Genomic DNA, 16,857 nt, shown 5'->3' on the forward strand with positions numbered 1-16,857 from the left:
CTACCCCTCAAACGCCAGCCAGCCAAATTCAGGGTTCGCCCTCCCATTGCTGGTCTCGATGCAACCCCTCAGAGTCTAGACAGAAATGGTCTTGGATCAAAAAGCAATTCATGCCGTGTAGCCTCAGCGCCCCGAAGGTTCAGAATGTACGTTGCTAATTGGATAAAGGATGGCAAAAGGTCTGAGAGCTGAGCTAAGTGTGAAAAAAAGAAGTACCCCAGAAGCAGGCAAAAGAGGCACAAGAGTGGCCAAGTCATTTTGTCAGACATGTCAATTGGGGTAACTTTTCTAGGCTGGCTGTGATGAGGCACACACATACCAATCCCGATGCCGTGGCTGAGCTGAAGTTCAAGCAAGGGTGGAAGCTGAGCAACTGAGCTACCGTTTCTCACTTCCCCATTGGGAACGAGGCTTCAATAGTTCCGGCCGATTCATCCCCAGAATTCCATCGGTTCGCGGGAACACCATTTTAGACACGCGGCCTAGACCGTCCCTGCCCAAAGCTCAGCGAGTGTGGGTTCCAAAAATGATTCATCATCTCACAGCGTGTTTCGGGCAGTGTATTTCTGACACCACCCAAACCGTTCAGACTACTGATATTTCATGCAAGCCTCATCACCAAAATGTTGTCCCAAAAGAGTAATTCCACGTTCCGTATCGGCCCATGTGGCTGGCTGCGCTACTGTACAGTTACAAAGAGCTGAGACAAGAAGTCGAATCCATCGTGGACGAGAATTGAGTTATTGAGCGGGAATGCTTGGGTCCCTGGGCAAAGATGAAATGATTGGACAATTGTGGTCCAATATCACGGATCTAGCTCTCGGGGCTTGGACCATCATTGTCGCGTATCGAAGCGAAGTGTTCAGTTGATTGAAGAAAAGCATGTCTGGAGGGAATGTCAGACTCAGCCTGCATCGGCAGCGTCGGGTCCCCTTTTTGAACGATCGCTCTTCGCTGTGGCCGGCTGGCAGAGCAGGGATTGACCCCTCATTGACGCTGTGGGTGGCCTCAGCTTTCAGTGCTGCATACGGTTTACACTAAAGCTGCAACGATGAGTGATGCGGGTTATTGACAAGTGGTGAGCATCGGGAATAAAGAATCGCATGTGAGTCCATTAATTGTTCGCATCAATTGTTCGCTTGTTCGTAACTAATTTAGTTAGTAGAGTCCCAAGGGTCTGGGTCCTGGGTCTGGGCTCCCTCGCAAGACAAGACTATTGATTAAGCAAGTGGCGACCATGCAGGCGAACGTTGTCTATGGAGTCTGGACAGAGTCTTCGTTAGCGACGGCATATCTACAAGCTTTGATCTATTCAATTGCTATGTGAGACTCCATGCTGATACTGTATCAGCGTCTCTGTAGCAAGGCGCGGGATGGAGATGCACTGAGTAGACAGAAAGTCCTATCGATAAGTGATGTGATAAGAAGATAACGAGCCACCGGTGATAGCAAGATCTGTTCTTCCGTAGAGGGAAAGGGTGGCTAAGAATAGACGCAGCTCTTAGTCAGCTTACCCTACAGCAGAGAGGAGAATCTTAATAAACTAAGCAATAGAGGCTCTAACAGGTGAAAATACAGTTGGAAAGTATAGAGAATCCCTTCTTGATAGATATTGTACTTCTAGGAACTGTAAAATTGTCTCCTTATCACTGTTTGTCGATGTATGTCTGTGTCAGCCTATTTTATCGAAATTGAGTCCTTGAGGATAATGCAACTTTTGGGTCAGCTTGACAGATGTGAGAAATTGCAAGCCAGTACACTAACCTTATCTCGGTATCCATCAATTTGGGATTGTGGCTGTTAGTGCAAGAGTACTGATATCTGAGCGATCTTACTGGATATCGCGTCGCGTCTCTTGCAGTCCGATTGGCTCGGCCGAACGGAACATCACGCGTAACCAGGTTCTCGCGCTCTATCCTAGCACTCAACGCGTCGCGATGTCTCTGATGACATCGGTCTTCTCTGACCAGCCATCTTTAATTGCAGGTGTTAGGCGAAGCTACGCGGCAGAGTATGTTTCAGGCGAATCTGTCGGATCCATTCTTGTGTCCATACCAATGACGTACATATCCTCATCGCGACGCGTTAACCCGGGTTCTCCATCAAACTACACACGACTAAAACGAAGGATCTGAAACCATATGACATCTGCAGCATCATCACTTGGTAACTGGGAATGTACTCTCAGTCACTGAACCAGAACCTGTGTCAATAACCACCTGCACACCGGGCAGCGCCTTCGGCTCATTGTACGACCACTGCTGAGCGCCTAGTCATTTCAGTCAGTATGTTCGGTATGTGAGGATGATTCGACTTACTCTTTGGTCCCTGAGCACCAATGGTACACGCGACACCCTTATCCAGAGCCTCGAAATACTTGTACGTGACAATGTTAGGTCGCGCTTCTTCAAGAATCACGAGGAAGTGGTAATACTGGTCCTTGTCCCCGTACCGAGAGACGTACCATTCGACGCAAAGGGAGCGCGACGGTGCTTGACCAGTGATCTCGTAGTAAATGCCTTGAGGTGTGTCCTTGTAGATGAAAAGATCGCACCAGAAGGGGAGCAGAGTATAGGCAGGGAGACTTCCACTATGGGAGGGAAGAGGCTGGTGAGTGTAGGTCGGATCACCCGAGTCAAGACTGAGTAGCCCGTTGATGGATACAAAGACATTGGTGGACGAGTGATCGTAGATCGTGATAGGGAACGAGGAGATGATTGGGTAGTAGATGTCGTCAAAGTCATCAACCGCCCCGCCGAGGCTGCCAACAATTGGAATCGGATTGGAGAGAGTCTAAAAAAGCATTAGCCACTCCGTCTTGGCGATGTGATACTCCGAACTTACCACTGTATTAGCAAGCTCAGGTTTGTTAGCCTCTTCAAGCTGAAGTTTGACTCGCTCAAGTTCAGCCTCCGCCGCTTGCTTGGCTTCTTCCTCAACCTGAAGCCTTTTCTGCACGTCAGCGTCATGAGCATTGGCCGCATCCACTTTGGCTTGAAGATCTCTAATGGACTCGTCGGAAAGACGTTTAGCCTCATTGGCTGCATCAACTCGCTGGTGGTCTTCAAGATCATGCGCGCTCAATTCATCGATCTTGTCCTGGAGAGCCTTCTGTGTCGTTTGAGTCGATTGTTGAAGATCTTCGAGGAGTTTGAGCTTCTGGTCTCGTTCCTCTTGGACACCAGCTAGACTGGCTTCCAGAGTGGCGGTGGTGCTGTCTCTCTGGACAATGGTTTGGTTGGCGGTCGTCAGTCTACTGTTGACCTGATTGAGAGACTCGGTGAGGTCAGCTACCTCTTGGTCCTTGGAGGTCAGTTGAGCTATGATATTGTCAAGACTTGTAGAAATCTCAGCGTTGGTTCTGTTTGCAGTAGCCAATTGCTGGGTGAGAGTGTTGATCTGTGAGTCTTTCTCTCCACAATTCGCCTTGCAGCTAACGATGGATTCTTGTGCAACACTCAACTCGTGCTTCGTGGCAGTGAGCTGCTGGCTCTTTGCGTCCAACTCCTCCTGCAAAGTAGCTTTCTCCTGGATTGCCTTCTCGAAGGAATCATGCGCTGCATCAAGAGACGCATGGTCCTCTCTATCATGCTCAGCCTCACGTTGCCATCGCTCATGTTCTTCAAGAAGGGCCTTGTCAAGCTTGCTCTTGAGACGTCCTTCAGCCGCTTTGGTTTGCTGAAGACCCCTCTCGGTAATGCGAAGCTTGTTTGCCAAGTCCCTCTCTGTCCTGATAGCAGTCGCTCGGGTACTGGCGAGGCGTTGCTCCAACTCTTGTTGGGTCTTGACATATCCGGAAAGTGTGGACTCGAGTTGATCAACCTTGTCAGACTGGTCGTGAACTTGTCGACGAAGAAGTGTCATCTCAATCGCATCGTTCCCGATGGTATCGATGGCAGCATGGAGGCGCTTCTCAAGGAGCTCATAGTCCTGCAGTAAGTAAGCCACTACTGCTCATCTGACTATTGTATCTGTAAATGATAGCTTACCTCAGTCAAGTAACCAACGCGGTCGATGAAGGCGACAGCCCAGGCCAAGTTCTCAGTGACGCTGTCACTAAATGGCAACGGCTTTGTGATGCGAGGTATAGCAGGATGCTCGGTTGGCATGCAGCACTCGAACAAGACTTCCTCGACCGCTGAGTCAGTCGCGACGGAGACAACCCTACTGAATGTCAATAGTGAATCTTGAAGCAACAAATAGTAGTCTTACTGAGGCTGACACACCGGTGTCTTGTGCTTGCGATGATGAACCATTCTGCTGGTGCTTCTAGATGAGATTGAGGTAACGTATAGTAAATCTGATAGTGAGTTCTTTGATCAGTAGTAGGTTTGTTTTACTTCATGAGATGTGGACTCAGGCGATATTTATAACATTTCTCCCAAGACATTAAAACAGGACATACATATTCGCGATAGCCAATAACACGCCCCGGAAAATTCCGTCCTTACAGTCAAGCCTCTTCGTCGCAAGACAACCAATACTGCTACTGGATTCTCAATCGTACCTACCATTGCACTCAAATATTTGCATATTATTGACAACAGAGTGGTTGTCTAGCACATGCTAGATGGTGCTCAACTCTGACGTTGAGGTACAGTACTTACTTACATAGCGTTACATTGGAGGCTTGTCTCATGACCTTTCAGCAGCCAAAATGAAGCCCTCCAGCGAAACCGGGTTGATGGGAGACAGCCACAAATAAGCCTGCTGACACAACGGCACAGCGCATGCAGCTTTGGGTAGCCTTTCAGCTACCGGCATAACGACGATCATATACCTTTAAGAACATGGAGCTTGCATCCACGATTGCTCTTTATCGAATATTGGATACCTGCAACGCTACGCACTTGAAGGACCTTGAACAGAAGTCCCATTCCCATAAGTGGATAGAGAACAATACGTACCATCTGAGGACTTGAGTTGTTTTACGGGTAGAAGCGGAGAATTTGAAGCTTCATATCACACATACAATACTCGGATTATTTAGATAAGGTTATTCTGCGACGGATATTTGTGCCTTGACCTGAGGATACTGAACTCTGTATTCTTCACCGCACGGGTATTGTTATCAGGCGGTGATAAATCAGAGCAGCGATCAACACCAAAGTCCCATCAGTGCGGTCTCGCCAGACCATCGCAAGCGTGCCGAGATCCGCCATTGTTGCACGATCGTTCTCAGCTCAATCAGCAGTCTCAGAGGTCTCCCGCTCCGCTGTTTAAGGCTGAGTAGTGTTTCACTATCTTTCCCAAACAAACTTAGGATCTTCATCTGAGGAATAAGAGCAATCCACTATGGATTATACGGAAATGAGCGACCCAAGCTCCGACTTATAATGGCGGGATTTGATTGGACGCTGAGTGGGGGTAATAAGCTTCGGTACTAGATAGACCAATTAGATGCATTGGCGAGGTTCTAAAGCGAGCTAAAATTCACCGCCTCTAGAAGGATTCAATCCTTCAGGAACAGTGGAACTGTAAGCACAATTCAGTTCATTCAAGGCTGGGTAAACGGGCCAAACCAAGGGGTACTGTAATTCAGTAACATCATGCTTCAGCCAGTTGGAAGTTTATATAACGAGGCATAGGTATGGGTCGAAAGGCTTCTTTCTCAACTCACCCTCATACTTCAATTTAATTACACAACCCAAATCACAACACCGTATAACTTCACCTCTTATCATTCAATATGCAGTTCTCCATCGCTACTGTTATCGCCGCTATGGCTACTTTCCATACCGCCGCTGCTGACTGGACGGGTAAGTGATGCGTATCCTCCCCACCGGCAGTAAGCTAACCAAGCCAATCAGTCATTGCCTACAGCGATTCCAACTGCCAGATGAGCGGCAACGGCATCTCACGTACCCTCTACTCTACCCAGCCCGTACCTGAGAGCTGTTTCAACTTCGGCGAAGATATGCCCAACACATCCTGCTACCAGTCTACTTCTACTTCCAACAGTGAGGGTTGCGTTGGTGCTCTGGATCCCCAGTCGGTTTACGCCGCTGGCAACTGTCTTTTCTATGCCCTGCCTGGCTGCCAAGGATCAGAGGTTGGAGCAGAATTGGGTATTACCTGGCGCGACACCCCGACTTGTGTTCAGGGCGGTAAGCCTTATGAGACTTCCCAGCCTATTGTCAAGTCTTTCAGATGTGTAAGTAAAAGATTCACCTAAGGCTGTCACTGCTTTGGATTCAAGTTAAGTGCTGACTTTAAGTAGACCGATTAGTTGGGATGTACAGGACGCATTTCGCTAGATATAATTAAAACGGTTGTTTAATAGAACAAAACATAATATGACTAATACATCTATAATTCAATCTGTTTGTATATCGGTAAAAATAATTAAAAAATACCTCAAACTGTTGTAACTTTGCAATTGAGGGCAAAAAAGATAGAGAGATAAGGAAATTACGCGATGACAATACCACTGTTGGCCAGCTGAACTCAACCTATTGCAGCCTCGACGTCATCCGTTACAATAGCCAGCTCTTCCCCAATCTCCCCGTAGAACCCAACAGCAGCATATCTCAGCGCAGGACACCCTAAAGAATGAACCAGCCCAACCGTTTCCTCTTCACCTCCCGCAACTCTTTTTGCACAGCCCTTCTGCCAACCTCAAAGCTAACGGAACACCGCTCGAAGATACTCTGGCTTTCGTCATCATGCCTCTTGCGACAGCACGCTTCACTCAAAAACATAGCGTCTGCAGCGGTTGGGCTAAACCAGCCCACAAGGCGCTCCCCACACCGAGCTGCCATGACTACCCCATGATTGCCCTCACGAAATGCTGTACTCATGCTTGAGTGAACAATCCACTTCTTCATTGGGCCCATTGGTTGCACAACGCGCTTTCGGGCCTCGCAAGTTCGGTACTCAAGACTGTGCCCGACTGCGGCGTAAAGCTCACCGCCTTCATTAGGCGCAAGATGAACCACAGGCAAGTCTAAGATGAAGAACTGACCCATATCTTCTGGGTTGTCGGTTGGTCGAAGAATGCTTCTCGTGAGTATAGAGATTGAACCCAGCACACCCAGAAGATTAGTACTAGAATGATCCGGTAAAAAGATCTTGTTCCGCCCAGCATACATAGTAGCAAGCATGTGTAAGACATGTGTTCGCCCAACTGTTAGATTCTTCTTGAGCTCGTTACCGAACTGTGAACACATAGCTAGAAAGCTTGTACTGCCTTGACCCCAGAGGCCACAGTAGTATGCAGTGCTGTTAGACACAAGCTCGTGAGAAACCAAGGGCTCAAAAAGTCCGTAATAGAAGCCAAATACAAGAGCTTGATATGTAAGCCACAGTTCCAACAGCACGTCGTTGCCGTCTGTAACCTCCGTTTGACTCTTAAGTAAGTATTAAAGACCTGCATGGGTCTCGAGCCAAACTTTAGCATTTTTATCGCACCTGCTCACCAAAATTTCAATACCCTTGAGGATTCTCTGGTTGGTACGCGGAAAAGCTTTTTGCGCTATAATGGAGATGTAGCTATCGAACCTTTAAGTATCGGGATCCCAGTCTTCGCCAAGACTATATTAAACCTCACTCTTGGTGCTATAGGGATACTCAGCAGTACAAAGAAATGTTATGCCTTGCGCTGCTTTAGCCCCAAGATCCCAAAGAAACTCTATTCGGTTGGTCGTCGGCCTGCTTGCTTGAGCTGCCTGCACCATACTCTTAGGGTCTCTTGAAGGGACGGACACAATTTGAGCTCGACTCTCTGTAGTGCGATGACACAATCTCTTGCATTGCTCAGATGCTGCTTGAAGAGCAGGTGAAAAGGAATCCGGTGCGTAATCGACAAGAAGGACCCCCTCGCATGAGCCTTTGTCTCCAGTCTTAATGTATATTTTGCAACTCTCCAGTGCTTTGGCCATGGAATAGGTAGCTACTGAGAAGTCTCTACCTGATAGGTTTTCCCGCACTGCTATTGGTCTGTGCTATTTTTCGAGGTTGGTAGTTTGGCCCAAACTACTAACGGCCCTATTGGTTAGGTATCTGTATCGCACCCACTTTATTAGAGTTTCTGACATCAGCCGTGTGCATTATGATTAGCTGGATTCTAGCGGTAGGAGTGGGACTACTTCTGTTGGTTGTAACTGATAGGGCCATGGGTTGAATCGCCACTCCTGCTTCCCCAGGCTTCGCCCTTGCTAATGTCCTACTACTGGACGGTGGGATTATACGTACTAGCACAGACCATCTCTCAGCAGATGAGGGGATAACCCTGACTCGAAGTAAGGGCGATCATGTCTCCCGGCCCTGCCTCCTACCTCTCTGATGGTTGGACAACGTTACAGCACACAGCCACAGTCGCCATCCAACACGGTACTGAGTGGTGCTATGACCCTGATCCGACCCTCAGTTTAAGACACGTCAAGGACAGAGAAAACCACAAAGCACGCTAAATTGCTAGTCAAAAGAAACATTTTACACACAATTTCATTATGATGACGCTGATCCCTGTTATGTTAAGCTAGTGCGCCTTTTTAAGTTTCTTTGTGTGTAGACTTATAAGAAGGCTGTCCCGGATGTCTTGACGGTACTACGGGCGGGCATTAAGGAATTAAAACATCACAAACTGCCCCTATGGATCAACACCAAGCGGGAAACGAGAACTCTCAGAAACTGATACTAGCTATCATTGCAACGTGCGTATCGGTGGCAGTGATCGTTGTGTCCCTGCGGTTTTATGTTCGGCTTGTAATTATAAGGAAATTTGGGCCTGATGATTGGGCTTTAGCTGCGGCTTTAGTATGTATTTTCTTGTCTCTTGTAATCTTCCTACTAATACACCTTTGCTAGGTCGCAACCATATGTGGCGGAGCTATAATGGGAGTTTGTGAGTATTAAAACTAGTTTACTATATGCTGCAGCTTGATTCTAACTCAAATCGTAGCTGTTAGGTTAGGGCTCGGCCGCCATGCCCACCTTCTCTCCCTTACTCAGATGTCTACGTTCCTTAAAGTTCGCCTTTCCCACATTGTATCGCATTCAGAGGCTAATCATTGTATAACCGGATAGATTATCTGGCTCGTAGGTATGGAATATAGCTTCGCTATAACGCTAATGAAAGCGACCTTCCTCCTGCAATACCGTCGTGTCTTCCCGCTTCCCAACTTCCAGCGCCTTTGCAACATAGCCCTAGGTTTCCTGGTAATCTGGGCTATGGCCGGCCTATTGGGTGCTATGCTGAACTGCCTGCCTCTCGAGCGGAACTGGGACGCATCTGCGCCGAATAGTTGTACCGGACGAATAAAATTCTGGGAAGCTTATGCTATCATGCATGTCATCACAGACGTGCTGATCTTTATAATGCCGCTGCCGCTACTAAAGACCCTGCCTCTACCGTGGTTACAGAAGGTGGTATTGATTGCGGTTTTCTGTCTGGGCTTTTTGTAAGTACTTTTCGATGGCTTTGGGGGGTTGATTATTAAAGGAAATGTACTCAATTAACATCTTTTTCTGGCAGCACATGTGCGATTTCGGTGATTCGTTTAACAACCCTCCGTGCGGCACTTACGGACGCAGATGCTACGTGGACGATGTTTCCGACGTGTTTATGGACCATGACCGAAGCACTGTGTGCTATTATTTGCGTCAGCGTCCCAACGCTGCGGCCACTGGTCGATAGATTGCGCGGGCTATGGAAGAGACCGTCTTTAATAACGAATGAGAGAAATAAACGGAACGAATCGAGACGGGTGTTGAAGAGACCGAAAATATATGGAATAGGTCTTGAGACTGGGACTTCAATACAGTCCCCAGTGACCTCAGGCCGTGATAATGAAAGCGCTAAGGTAGTTGATAATATAGAGCTCTTAAGTCCAGAGCCCTGTCACTTCCTGGACACTGATGATATACTTAGAAGCTAAATAAAGATATCTTCTTAATCTGTAATAAAATCTTAGATAAAGATTCCTTAAAACCCATATACTATCACTACTAGCATCCTGGCTCTTTCTAGAAACCCACACCATGGTCTTCTTGGTCTCAGTGTCGATCTTGATAATGGAGTCGCTAAAGTGTCCAGGCTTAACGGCATGCATTCTATATGCATAGCGGTATAGCTTGCCCATGTGTGCTTCGTTAATACGTGGCAACTCGAATTGAACGTCCAAGGAAAATCAAGCTCAGCAACATAAGTCTTCTTGCCTTTATCGCTGTGGTAAGGCAAACGGTAGCGAGTGAATTGGCCGGCGATATTGTTCTTGGAAGACCCCTTGGCCTTGTGCATGAGATTGGCTCGCAGGTTTTCGATCTTGGCAGCTTGTAGGAAGGAATGGTCTTTTATTGTAGGTAGATCGACAAAGATGTTACCATCTTCATTCTCAAATGAGTTGATCTCGTGGAATGCGAAGAAGGCATCTTCTGATTCGTATTTAGCCACCACGCCGCCCTTTGCTGGGTCAATAACATAGAAAAGGGTCTTCCTGTCTGGGTCCCACGCGCGAATAGATTCAACAATGTTTGTAGCTCGCTTGACAAAGTCTGCTTGCCAGACAACCAAGATAATGTGTTTCTCAGTGTGAAACAGCGAATGAATGTATGCTGGCGGCGCGTCGGTAATGTTGGCGATGATTTTGGTTTCGCCTTCTAGGGGTAGATGCCAAATACACGGTAAACAGGGGTTTCCTGTCCAAGTTCTAGTACGTAGTTAAATACTGCACCGTCGTGTGTGACAGTGGGGTGGGCAGCTGATTGACCACTACTTTTGAGGAGAGATTTACTGGCCTCATAAGTAAAGAGCTCGATGGGCTCGAGATTGTCGGGGTTGATCTGCTGCATTTTGTTGCTGTCGGTTGTAGACACCAGGTTTTTACCATCTCCGACTTTCAGGCCGGGCCAATGCCGGATATAGGATACTTGGATGCTGTCCTCGTTATCGTTGCCACGCGTGTTGTTGCCGTCTCTAAAGGTAGTTTCGAAAGCTATAAAGATAACCTTGCAAGGATCTCCACCGAAACTACTACCGGGAAGTAGGCTACGAGAATCATCGCAATCCCTTGTGTTATTTTAACGTTCCTACTAGGAACCCTACGTCTAATCAGTTCAGCAGACTAGTGAATAAATCTTTTATTTTATTTAATTTTTAATTTTTAATTTTTAATTTTTTTTCTAATAAAAAACCGCCTGAGAGTAAATGGTTTTAATATCAGAGACAATAAATATAAGTAAAGCCTAGATACCTGTGGTTTATCTTTACTGCTCCAGGCCTAACAGCGAGTCTGTTAGCGGCGAAGTCGTTTGGGTATCCCTGTAGTGCAATTTGCCAGCTTCTGAGTAGCGCCACCCTAGCTGAGCACAAAATCACCGGTCCGGGTTAGCTACTTCAATAGTGAATGGTAAACGGAGTCATTTTTTCAATAGTATTTCTGTCGCCCCTAACTAAAAGATTCTATTATGGCCCAGAGAAAGTACAAAAGGAAAGGACAGCTCTGATATGCTTGATAAAGTTGCTGAGATATACCGCCACATCGTGCATTTAATCTAACTACTTTCCGTATCGTAAGGTCCAGATAGCTCACCTTGTTTCCGTACTTGGGGTTGAGATACTGACACTCGTTTTATTCTGATTATTCACCACAGTCGCTACAATAGAAATGATCTGCAACGCTTTCATTCTTGCTGCACTAGCAGGAAGTGCCCTTGCTGGACCTTGCAAACCTGGCCATACTTCGTCCAACCATCTGTCGACCAAGACCGTGTCTGGCGATACTTACACTCTTGCCTTGCCCTCTTCTGAGACGTCGATAGACATTGCTTCTCAAGCGACTGATGTCCCAACTACTACTAATTCTCTGGAAGGTATCATCATCACCAACGCGGTAGCCAACGGCAGACTTACTAATGGTATCGAAGGCTTTGATTCTGAAGGCGAGGCCAGCCACCAGAAAGGAGGGTGTTTCAAGGATGACGGCAGCCCTGATGATGGTTGCGCTTCGCTAAAAGCAGTTGGAGACTCCCAGAAACGATTCTTGGGTTCATTCGCGGGCATCTTGCAGCTTCTCTAGTCTTTGCAACTAAGTACTAGTACGTACTACATTGCATTCAGTATATAAGTGTAATAGTAGGCAGTCGCTAACTCCCCGAGCGGTCATTTCCCTCGGGGACATCCCGCGGAGACACGGACCGGCATTAAGATCAACAACTAAAAAGGATTCTAACTAATGCCATCGTGACAATGGATCCTACCCTGACCAAAGAGAATGCGGGGTTCAATGGATCTGGGGCAGGACGTTGCTTTGGGCGACTTCACCCGGTCCAAGCACAATGCCTTGTTACAAAACTAAACATCCATGAGCCGACAAAGGTACCATTGCATGGCCTGGATCAGAGTGAAGTTAAAATGCTGCAGATCTTTGCTCAATGCCACTTCTCTACGTATTAGGCAAACGGGGCTTGAAATAATATAAATAATGCCAAGATATAACTTCATAGATGCTGTAATTATACGACAATCATTCTCTGAGCAGTATCTGAAACCACCAAGATGGCAACGAAAAGTCTTGCAACCTGGGCCCTGGCCCTCCAGTTTGGGAATCTGACCACGCCTGTCGTCGACATGGCTGTCAAGAGTATCTACAACTGGGCGGGCTGCGCTATTGGTGGTTATGCTCTTCCTCCTGCCAGCATTGCCCTCGAGGCCATGTCTCCTTTTGTTGGGGCTGATGGAAACTCGTCCATCTTTGCGACTGGCGACTATGTTGATATGAAGACAGCTGCTCTTATCAATGGAATTGCCTCTCACGCTGATGATTATGACGATACGCACCTCGATACTCCTGTTCATCCCTCTGGTCCCGTGGCTTCTGCTTTATTTGCTGTAGCAGAGTGGTTAGGCCCCGTGTCAGGCCAAGACTTCTTAGCAGCATTTGTCGCCGGAGTCGAAGCCGAGTGTAAGCTTGGAGTTTCCGTGTTTCCCGAACACTACAATGTTGGATGGCGTAAGTCTTTATTAGTGCGCCTTGAGATATAGAGGTTACTGACTAATGGTCCACAGATATTACCAGCACGACAGGCTCTATCGGTGCTGCTGTGGCTGTTGGCAAATTACTTGATCTCGACACAAAGCAAATGCAAAGAGCCATCAGCATAGCCTCCGTCCAAGTCATTGGAATGCATGAGTCATTTGGCACGGATACTAAGCCCTTCCATGTTGGAGCTGCTGCACAAGCCGGTCTTACCTCAGCACTACTCGCCAAGAACGGGTTCGGAGGCTCTCTCAAGGGCTTGGAAGCTGAACGAGGCTGGTCTCACGTAATCAGCACTCGCCAGAACCTGACAGCCGAGTTCTCTACCTTCGACAAGGTCTGGGAGGTCACCAAAAATCTATTCAAGCCTTATCCTTGCGACAGAATCGTTCACGCTGCCATCGATGGCTGGATTGAAATCCATAACCAAGCAAAGAAGAAGAATCTCGATATCAACAAAATCACAAACGTCACCGCTCGTTGCGCCCCTCGCGTGCTCTTCTTGACGGATAATCCCAAGCCTGAGACAGGTCTTTCAAGCAAATTCAGCGTGTACCACGCAGCAGCAGTGGCGCTTCTGTATGGTGAGGCCACGCCGGTTCAGTTCACCGATGCAACCGTACAGAACAAGACTGTCATCAGCCTACGTGACAAGGTATCCGTGAAAAGCGATGAAAAGGTCGACGAGCATGAGGCGTTTGTTGCAGTTGAGTTTGAAGGCGGCGAGAAGCTTGAAGTCCATATCGAACATGCCCTTGGAAGTTATGAGAACCCTCTTTCTGAAGAGTTCCTCCAAACTAAGTTTCTGGAACACGTTGGTAATCAGATTGGCGAGTCAAGGGCAAAGAAGGCCTTGAAGGCATTTGCGGGCATTGCGAACTCAACTGATGTGGCGAAGATTGCTCGGGATTTTAAGGAGTGAAATGTGTAAGTTCGCTAGTAGGTTGTATGATACACAATTAGTAGCCAGAATATTAGTACGTACGGGGGCGAGTATATAGACTATATAGGCGAAGATAGTCTAGGTTGAACTGTATAGCACTTAAACATCGCTTCTCAGTAACATTACATTGAATCAGTAGCTGTCCCGATGGTTAATGAAGCTTATATAGCCAGTTGTTAAGGATATATCCAGAGTTTAAGACAAATCGCATATGAGAGCTGAACGAATATATGAGAACTTTAAACAGGCCAAACAGTTAAACAGCATCTATTAACTCGATATCTCCACTTCCCTAAAGAAATACAAGTCTATTGTTAATAATTCGGAAAGTGACTGTGTACTATGGAATAAAAGTCGGATGGAAGCAACGCATTTTATGCACAGCCGAAACCCAATATTAGGGCAATTAGCAAAGCAAAAAAAAGAAAAGGTCCTGTGTAAGCATCGGAGCCATGGTGCTTGAAAAGTGTAACTCAAGATGGAAACCTTATTATCAGGTGTACTATGGAAGTAAGATAACCCTATCAGTAGACTGTGTAATAAAGCGTGTTGTTGTGTTCTTGAATACGCAGTGCGGGCTCTATTAAATATATCATCTTTCAACCCTACATAGTTGTATCAGAAGAAGTATCATCCTATGAAATATATAGTTTAGACAAATGCAAGTTTGTTGTTCTATTAAGCTATCTACCACAGGCGAGTTGTAGGATCCTTTGCATTCGCTATTGCTCATTTTACAGAACATATCTGAAGTCCTTGTTCTCGAATTCGGTCTGGTCTCTCATTCCAGCCTCGTTACTCCTCTCCTTGTTAGGAGGACCGTATGTCTTGTTGCGGTGTTTGTTGATGAGGAACATGTAGACTGTAGGCAAGGTATTAGTAATATGGAGACGATTTGGCACACGTCAAAGTTACCCAGAAGTCCAAGGTGGCAGCAGAACTTGATGGCGTATCCTACTAGTAGTCCGATAGTGGCACCGGGGAAGTCAGGAGCTTCCGACTTCTTGACGACAAAGGGACCCGCAAAGTTACCCCAACAGTAAGCCGAACTAGTAAATCATGTTAGAAAGGTTCAGAGATTTAAAGGATCTTACACTTACAAGACAAGCGCGCTAGCAAGTGAACGATGAGTGTAGCCAGCCATGTTGGAGGAAATGGTAGTCAGAGACACGGTGAAACCAACTGATTGGGTGTTAACGAGCCAAAAGCAGACAAGCCTGCCCCAAGTATTATCTCTGGGAAGATAAGCCATGCATGCGGCAGAGATGGTGCAGATCATGTTGGCAACGGTTGCAGTAATAAGACGAGCTGTGGAACAGTTAACTATTGATCTTCGCACTAGATGAGGGTTCAACTAACAGTTTGGAACGGTGAGAATGATGCTGCCGCCGATAAGTAAGCCGATAATTTGGACAGCGTCACCAACAGACTTGAGCTGAGTGGTCCTGGTAGTGCTAAAGCCCATATCACGGATGATGACAGTGGAGAACGAGTTGACGACGCCATTAGGGATGGCACTATGAAAGATGTCAGGTTAGTCAAGCAACAATCATCGTGATGACAAGGTTTGGACATACGCAGCGAATACTGAGACGAAGAGCAAAAGTGTCTTGGGGTCTGTAAAGCCAAGGACAACCTGACTTTTATCAAAGGCCTTGTTCTTGATACCTGTCTCGTTGCCTGCAACTCGTTTGACAGCGATCAAGCGCTCGCGGTGGTTGAGAAATCTTGCATTTGAGGGTGAATCAGGGAGGAGGAACCAGATGACAAAAGCCCAGAGGCAGGTGGCACCGCCGAGCTGTGCGATATGTCGGTCAGTGTTTGATCGTTGAGTTTCGGGCTGATGTGTAACGTACAATGTAAAAGATGAGCTCCCAGCGCTCGGGCTTGAGGTCGACGGGAAGTTTGGAAACGCCCATGGAAATATATGAGCCGATCTAAGGAACAGAGTGTCAGAGTCCCCCTTTCGTGTTACTGGACACCATGAATACAACTTACGATACCACCCCAGCCGAGTGACGAGTACCAGATACACTGACGAAGAGGGATCTCTCGTCTAGTGTACCAAAAGCCCGTCATGAGGGTCAAACCGGGTGTCACGGCGGCTTCGAAGACGCCCATAATGAATCTTACGGCCAAAGCGCTCGAGTAGTCGCGGCTCTGCGTCATGATTACAACCATGAGACCCCAAAGGAAGACGCTGATGGCCATGACTTTCTGCGCAGGAAAGCGACCAATCAACCATCCACATGGGTATTGTCCGAAGAAGTAACCAGCATAGACCACTGAAGCACCACTATTAACACCATTCAACTCGCAAGGGTATTGAAGGAGACTGACTTGCTGAAAGATAATTGAACTGATTTCCTTTCAGACCCAGGGCCTCCTGGTACCCGAAGAGATTGGCATAGTTGAGCGAGGTCTTGTCCATAAATTGGAGGGCTTGCGTGACGAGGAACATGGGGAGGATGATTAGGTCGAGCTTCCAGCGGAGTTTCTTAGCCTAGAATTGTATCAGTAAACATCATGGCTATGGAAGGAGAGTATCTGGCGAACCTCGGCATCTGAAAACTCGATATCTCGAGCCTCGAGGTACTGGTCATAACCGACAGCATTCTCGCGCTCGTTCTCATTCATGTCCAGCCGATTGCCTTTGAGCTCCGAGTTCTCAAGAGCCTCAACACTCGGACGGGTTTCGATGTTGGCCTTGTTCAAGTCTGCCATTGTTGTTGACTTTCTTGCGGTGTAAAGAGATGGAAGGAAGAGAAGATGGGTTGACAAGGCTGGGGATGAGCGGGACAAGGGGAAGTTGGGGTAGTATTTAAGAGACGCATGGTTGGAGAGAGTAATAAAAGTCTTTCAGACGATCTGGGGTAGCCCAAGTCCATAACTTCTCGACCTCTACCCCATGGGGGTTGGTACATCCCCACATCAGGA

The 16,857-nt window shown here is 47.2% G+C and overlaps 6 protein-coding genes across 6 annotated transcripts; 3 read left to right on the top strand and 3 right to left on the bottom strand.

Moving 5' to 3' along the window:
* Positions 1-2,159: 2,159 nt before the first annotated feature.
* FIESC28_02164 (uncharacterized protein) lies at positions 2,160-4,256 on the bottom strand (the record flags this gene model as incomplete). Its single annotated transcript, XM_031156314.1, has 5 exons — positions 2,160-2,269; positions 2,319-2,793; positions 2,845-3,930; positions 3,990-4,164; positions 4,213-4,256. The coding sequence occupies 5 exons, from the start codon at positions 4,254-4,256 to the stop codon at positions 2,160-2,162; spliced, it is 1,890 nt and encodes a 629-aa protein (XP_031019631.1).
* Positions 4,257-5,689: 1,433 nt separating this feature from the next.
* FIESC28_02165 (uncharacterized protein) lies at positions 5,690-6,229 on the top strand (the record flags this gene model as incomplete). The annotated part of the gene is made up of 3 exons (XM_031156315.1): positions 5,690-5,759; positions 5,811-6,154; positions 6,221-6,229. 3 exons carry the CDS (start codon positions 5,690-5,692, stop codon positions 6,227-6,229), a joined length of 423 nt encoding a protein of 140 aa, XP_031019632.1.
* Positions 6,230-9,776: 3,547 nt separating this feature from the next.
* FIESC28_02166 (uncharacterized protein) lies at positions 9,777-10,791 on the bottom strand (the record flags this gene model as incomplete). The annotated part of the gene is made up of 4 exons (XM_031156316.1): positions 9,777-9,798; positions 9,979-10,053; positions 10,119-10,599; positions 10,716-10,791. The coding sequence occupies 4 exons, from the start codon at positions 10,789-10,791 to the stop codon at positions 9,777-9,779; spliced, it is 654 nt and encodes a 217-aa protein (XP_031019633.1).
* An 815-nt stretch (positions 10,792-11,606) lies between these two features.
* On the top strand, positions 11,607-12,017 carry FIESC28_02167 (uncharacterized protein; the record flags this gene model as incomplete). Its single annotated transcript, XM_031156317.1, has 1 exon — positions 11,607-12,017. One exon carries the CDS (start codon positions 11,607-11,609, stop codon positions 12,015-12,017), a length of 411 nt encoding a protein of 136 aa, XP_031019634.1.
* A 479-nt stretch (positions 12,018-12,496) lies between these two features.
* FIESC28_02168 (uncharacterized protein) lies at positions 12,497-13,899 on the top strand (the record flags this gene model as incomplete). The annotated part of the gene is made up of 2 exons (XM_031156318.1): positions 12,497-12,950; positions 13,007-13,899. The coding sequence occupies 2 exons, from the start codon at positions 12,497-12,499 to the stop codon at positions 13,897-13,899; spliced, it is 1,347 nt and encodes a 448-aa protein (XP_031019635.1).
* A 755-nt stretch (positions 13,900-14,654) lies between these two features.
* On the bottom strand, positions 14,655-16,644 carry FIESC28_02169 (uncharacterized protein; the record flags this gene model as incomplete). Its single annotated transcript, XM_031156319.1, has 9 exons — positions 14,655-14,782; positions 14,836-14,969; positions 15,021-15,228; positions 15,280-15,437; positions 15,498-15,718; positions 15,777-15,857; positions 15,919-16,216; positions 16,281-16,423; positions 16,477-16,644. The coding sequence occupies 9 exons, from the start codon at positions 16,642-16,644 to the stop codon at positions 14,655-14,657; spliced, it is 1,539 nt and encodes a 512-aa protein (XP_031019636.1).
* Positions 16,645-16,857: the final 213 nt, after the last annotated feature.

The sequence above is a fragment of the Fusarium coffeatum genome (assembly GCF_003316985.1).
Source record: "Fusarium coffeatum strain FIESC_28 chromosome Unknown BRIP53273_contig_47, whole genome shotgun sequence".
Taxonomy (NCBI): domain Eukaryota; kingdom Fungi; phylum Ascomycota; class Sordariomycetes; order Hypocreales; family Nectriaceae; genus Fusarium; species Fusarium coffeatum.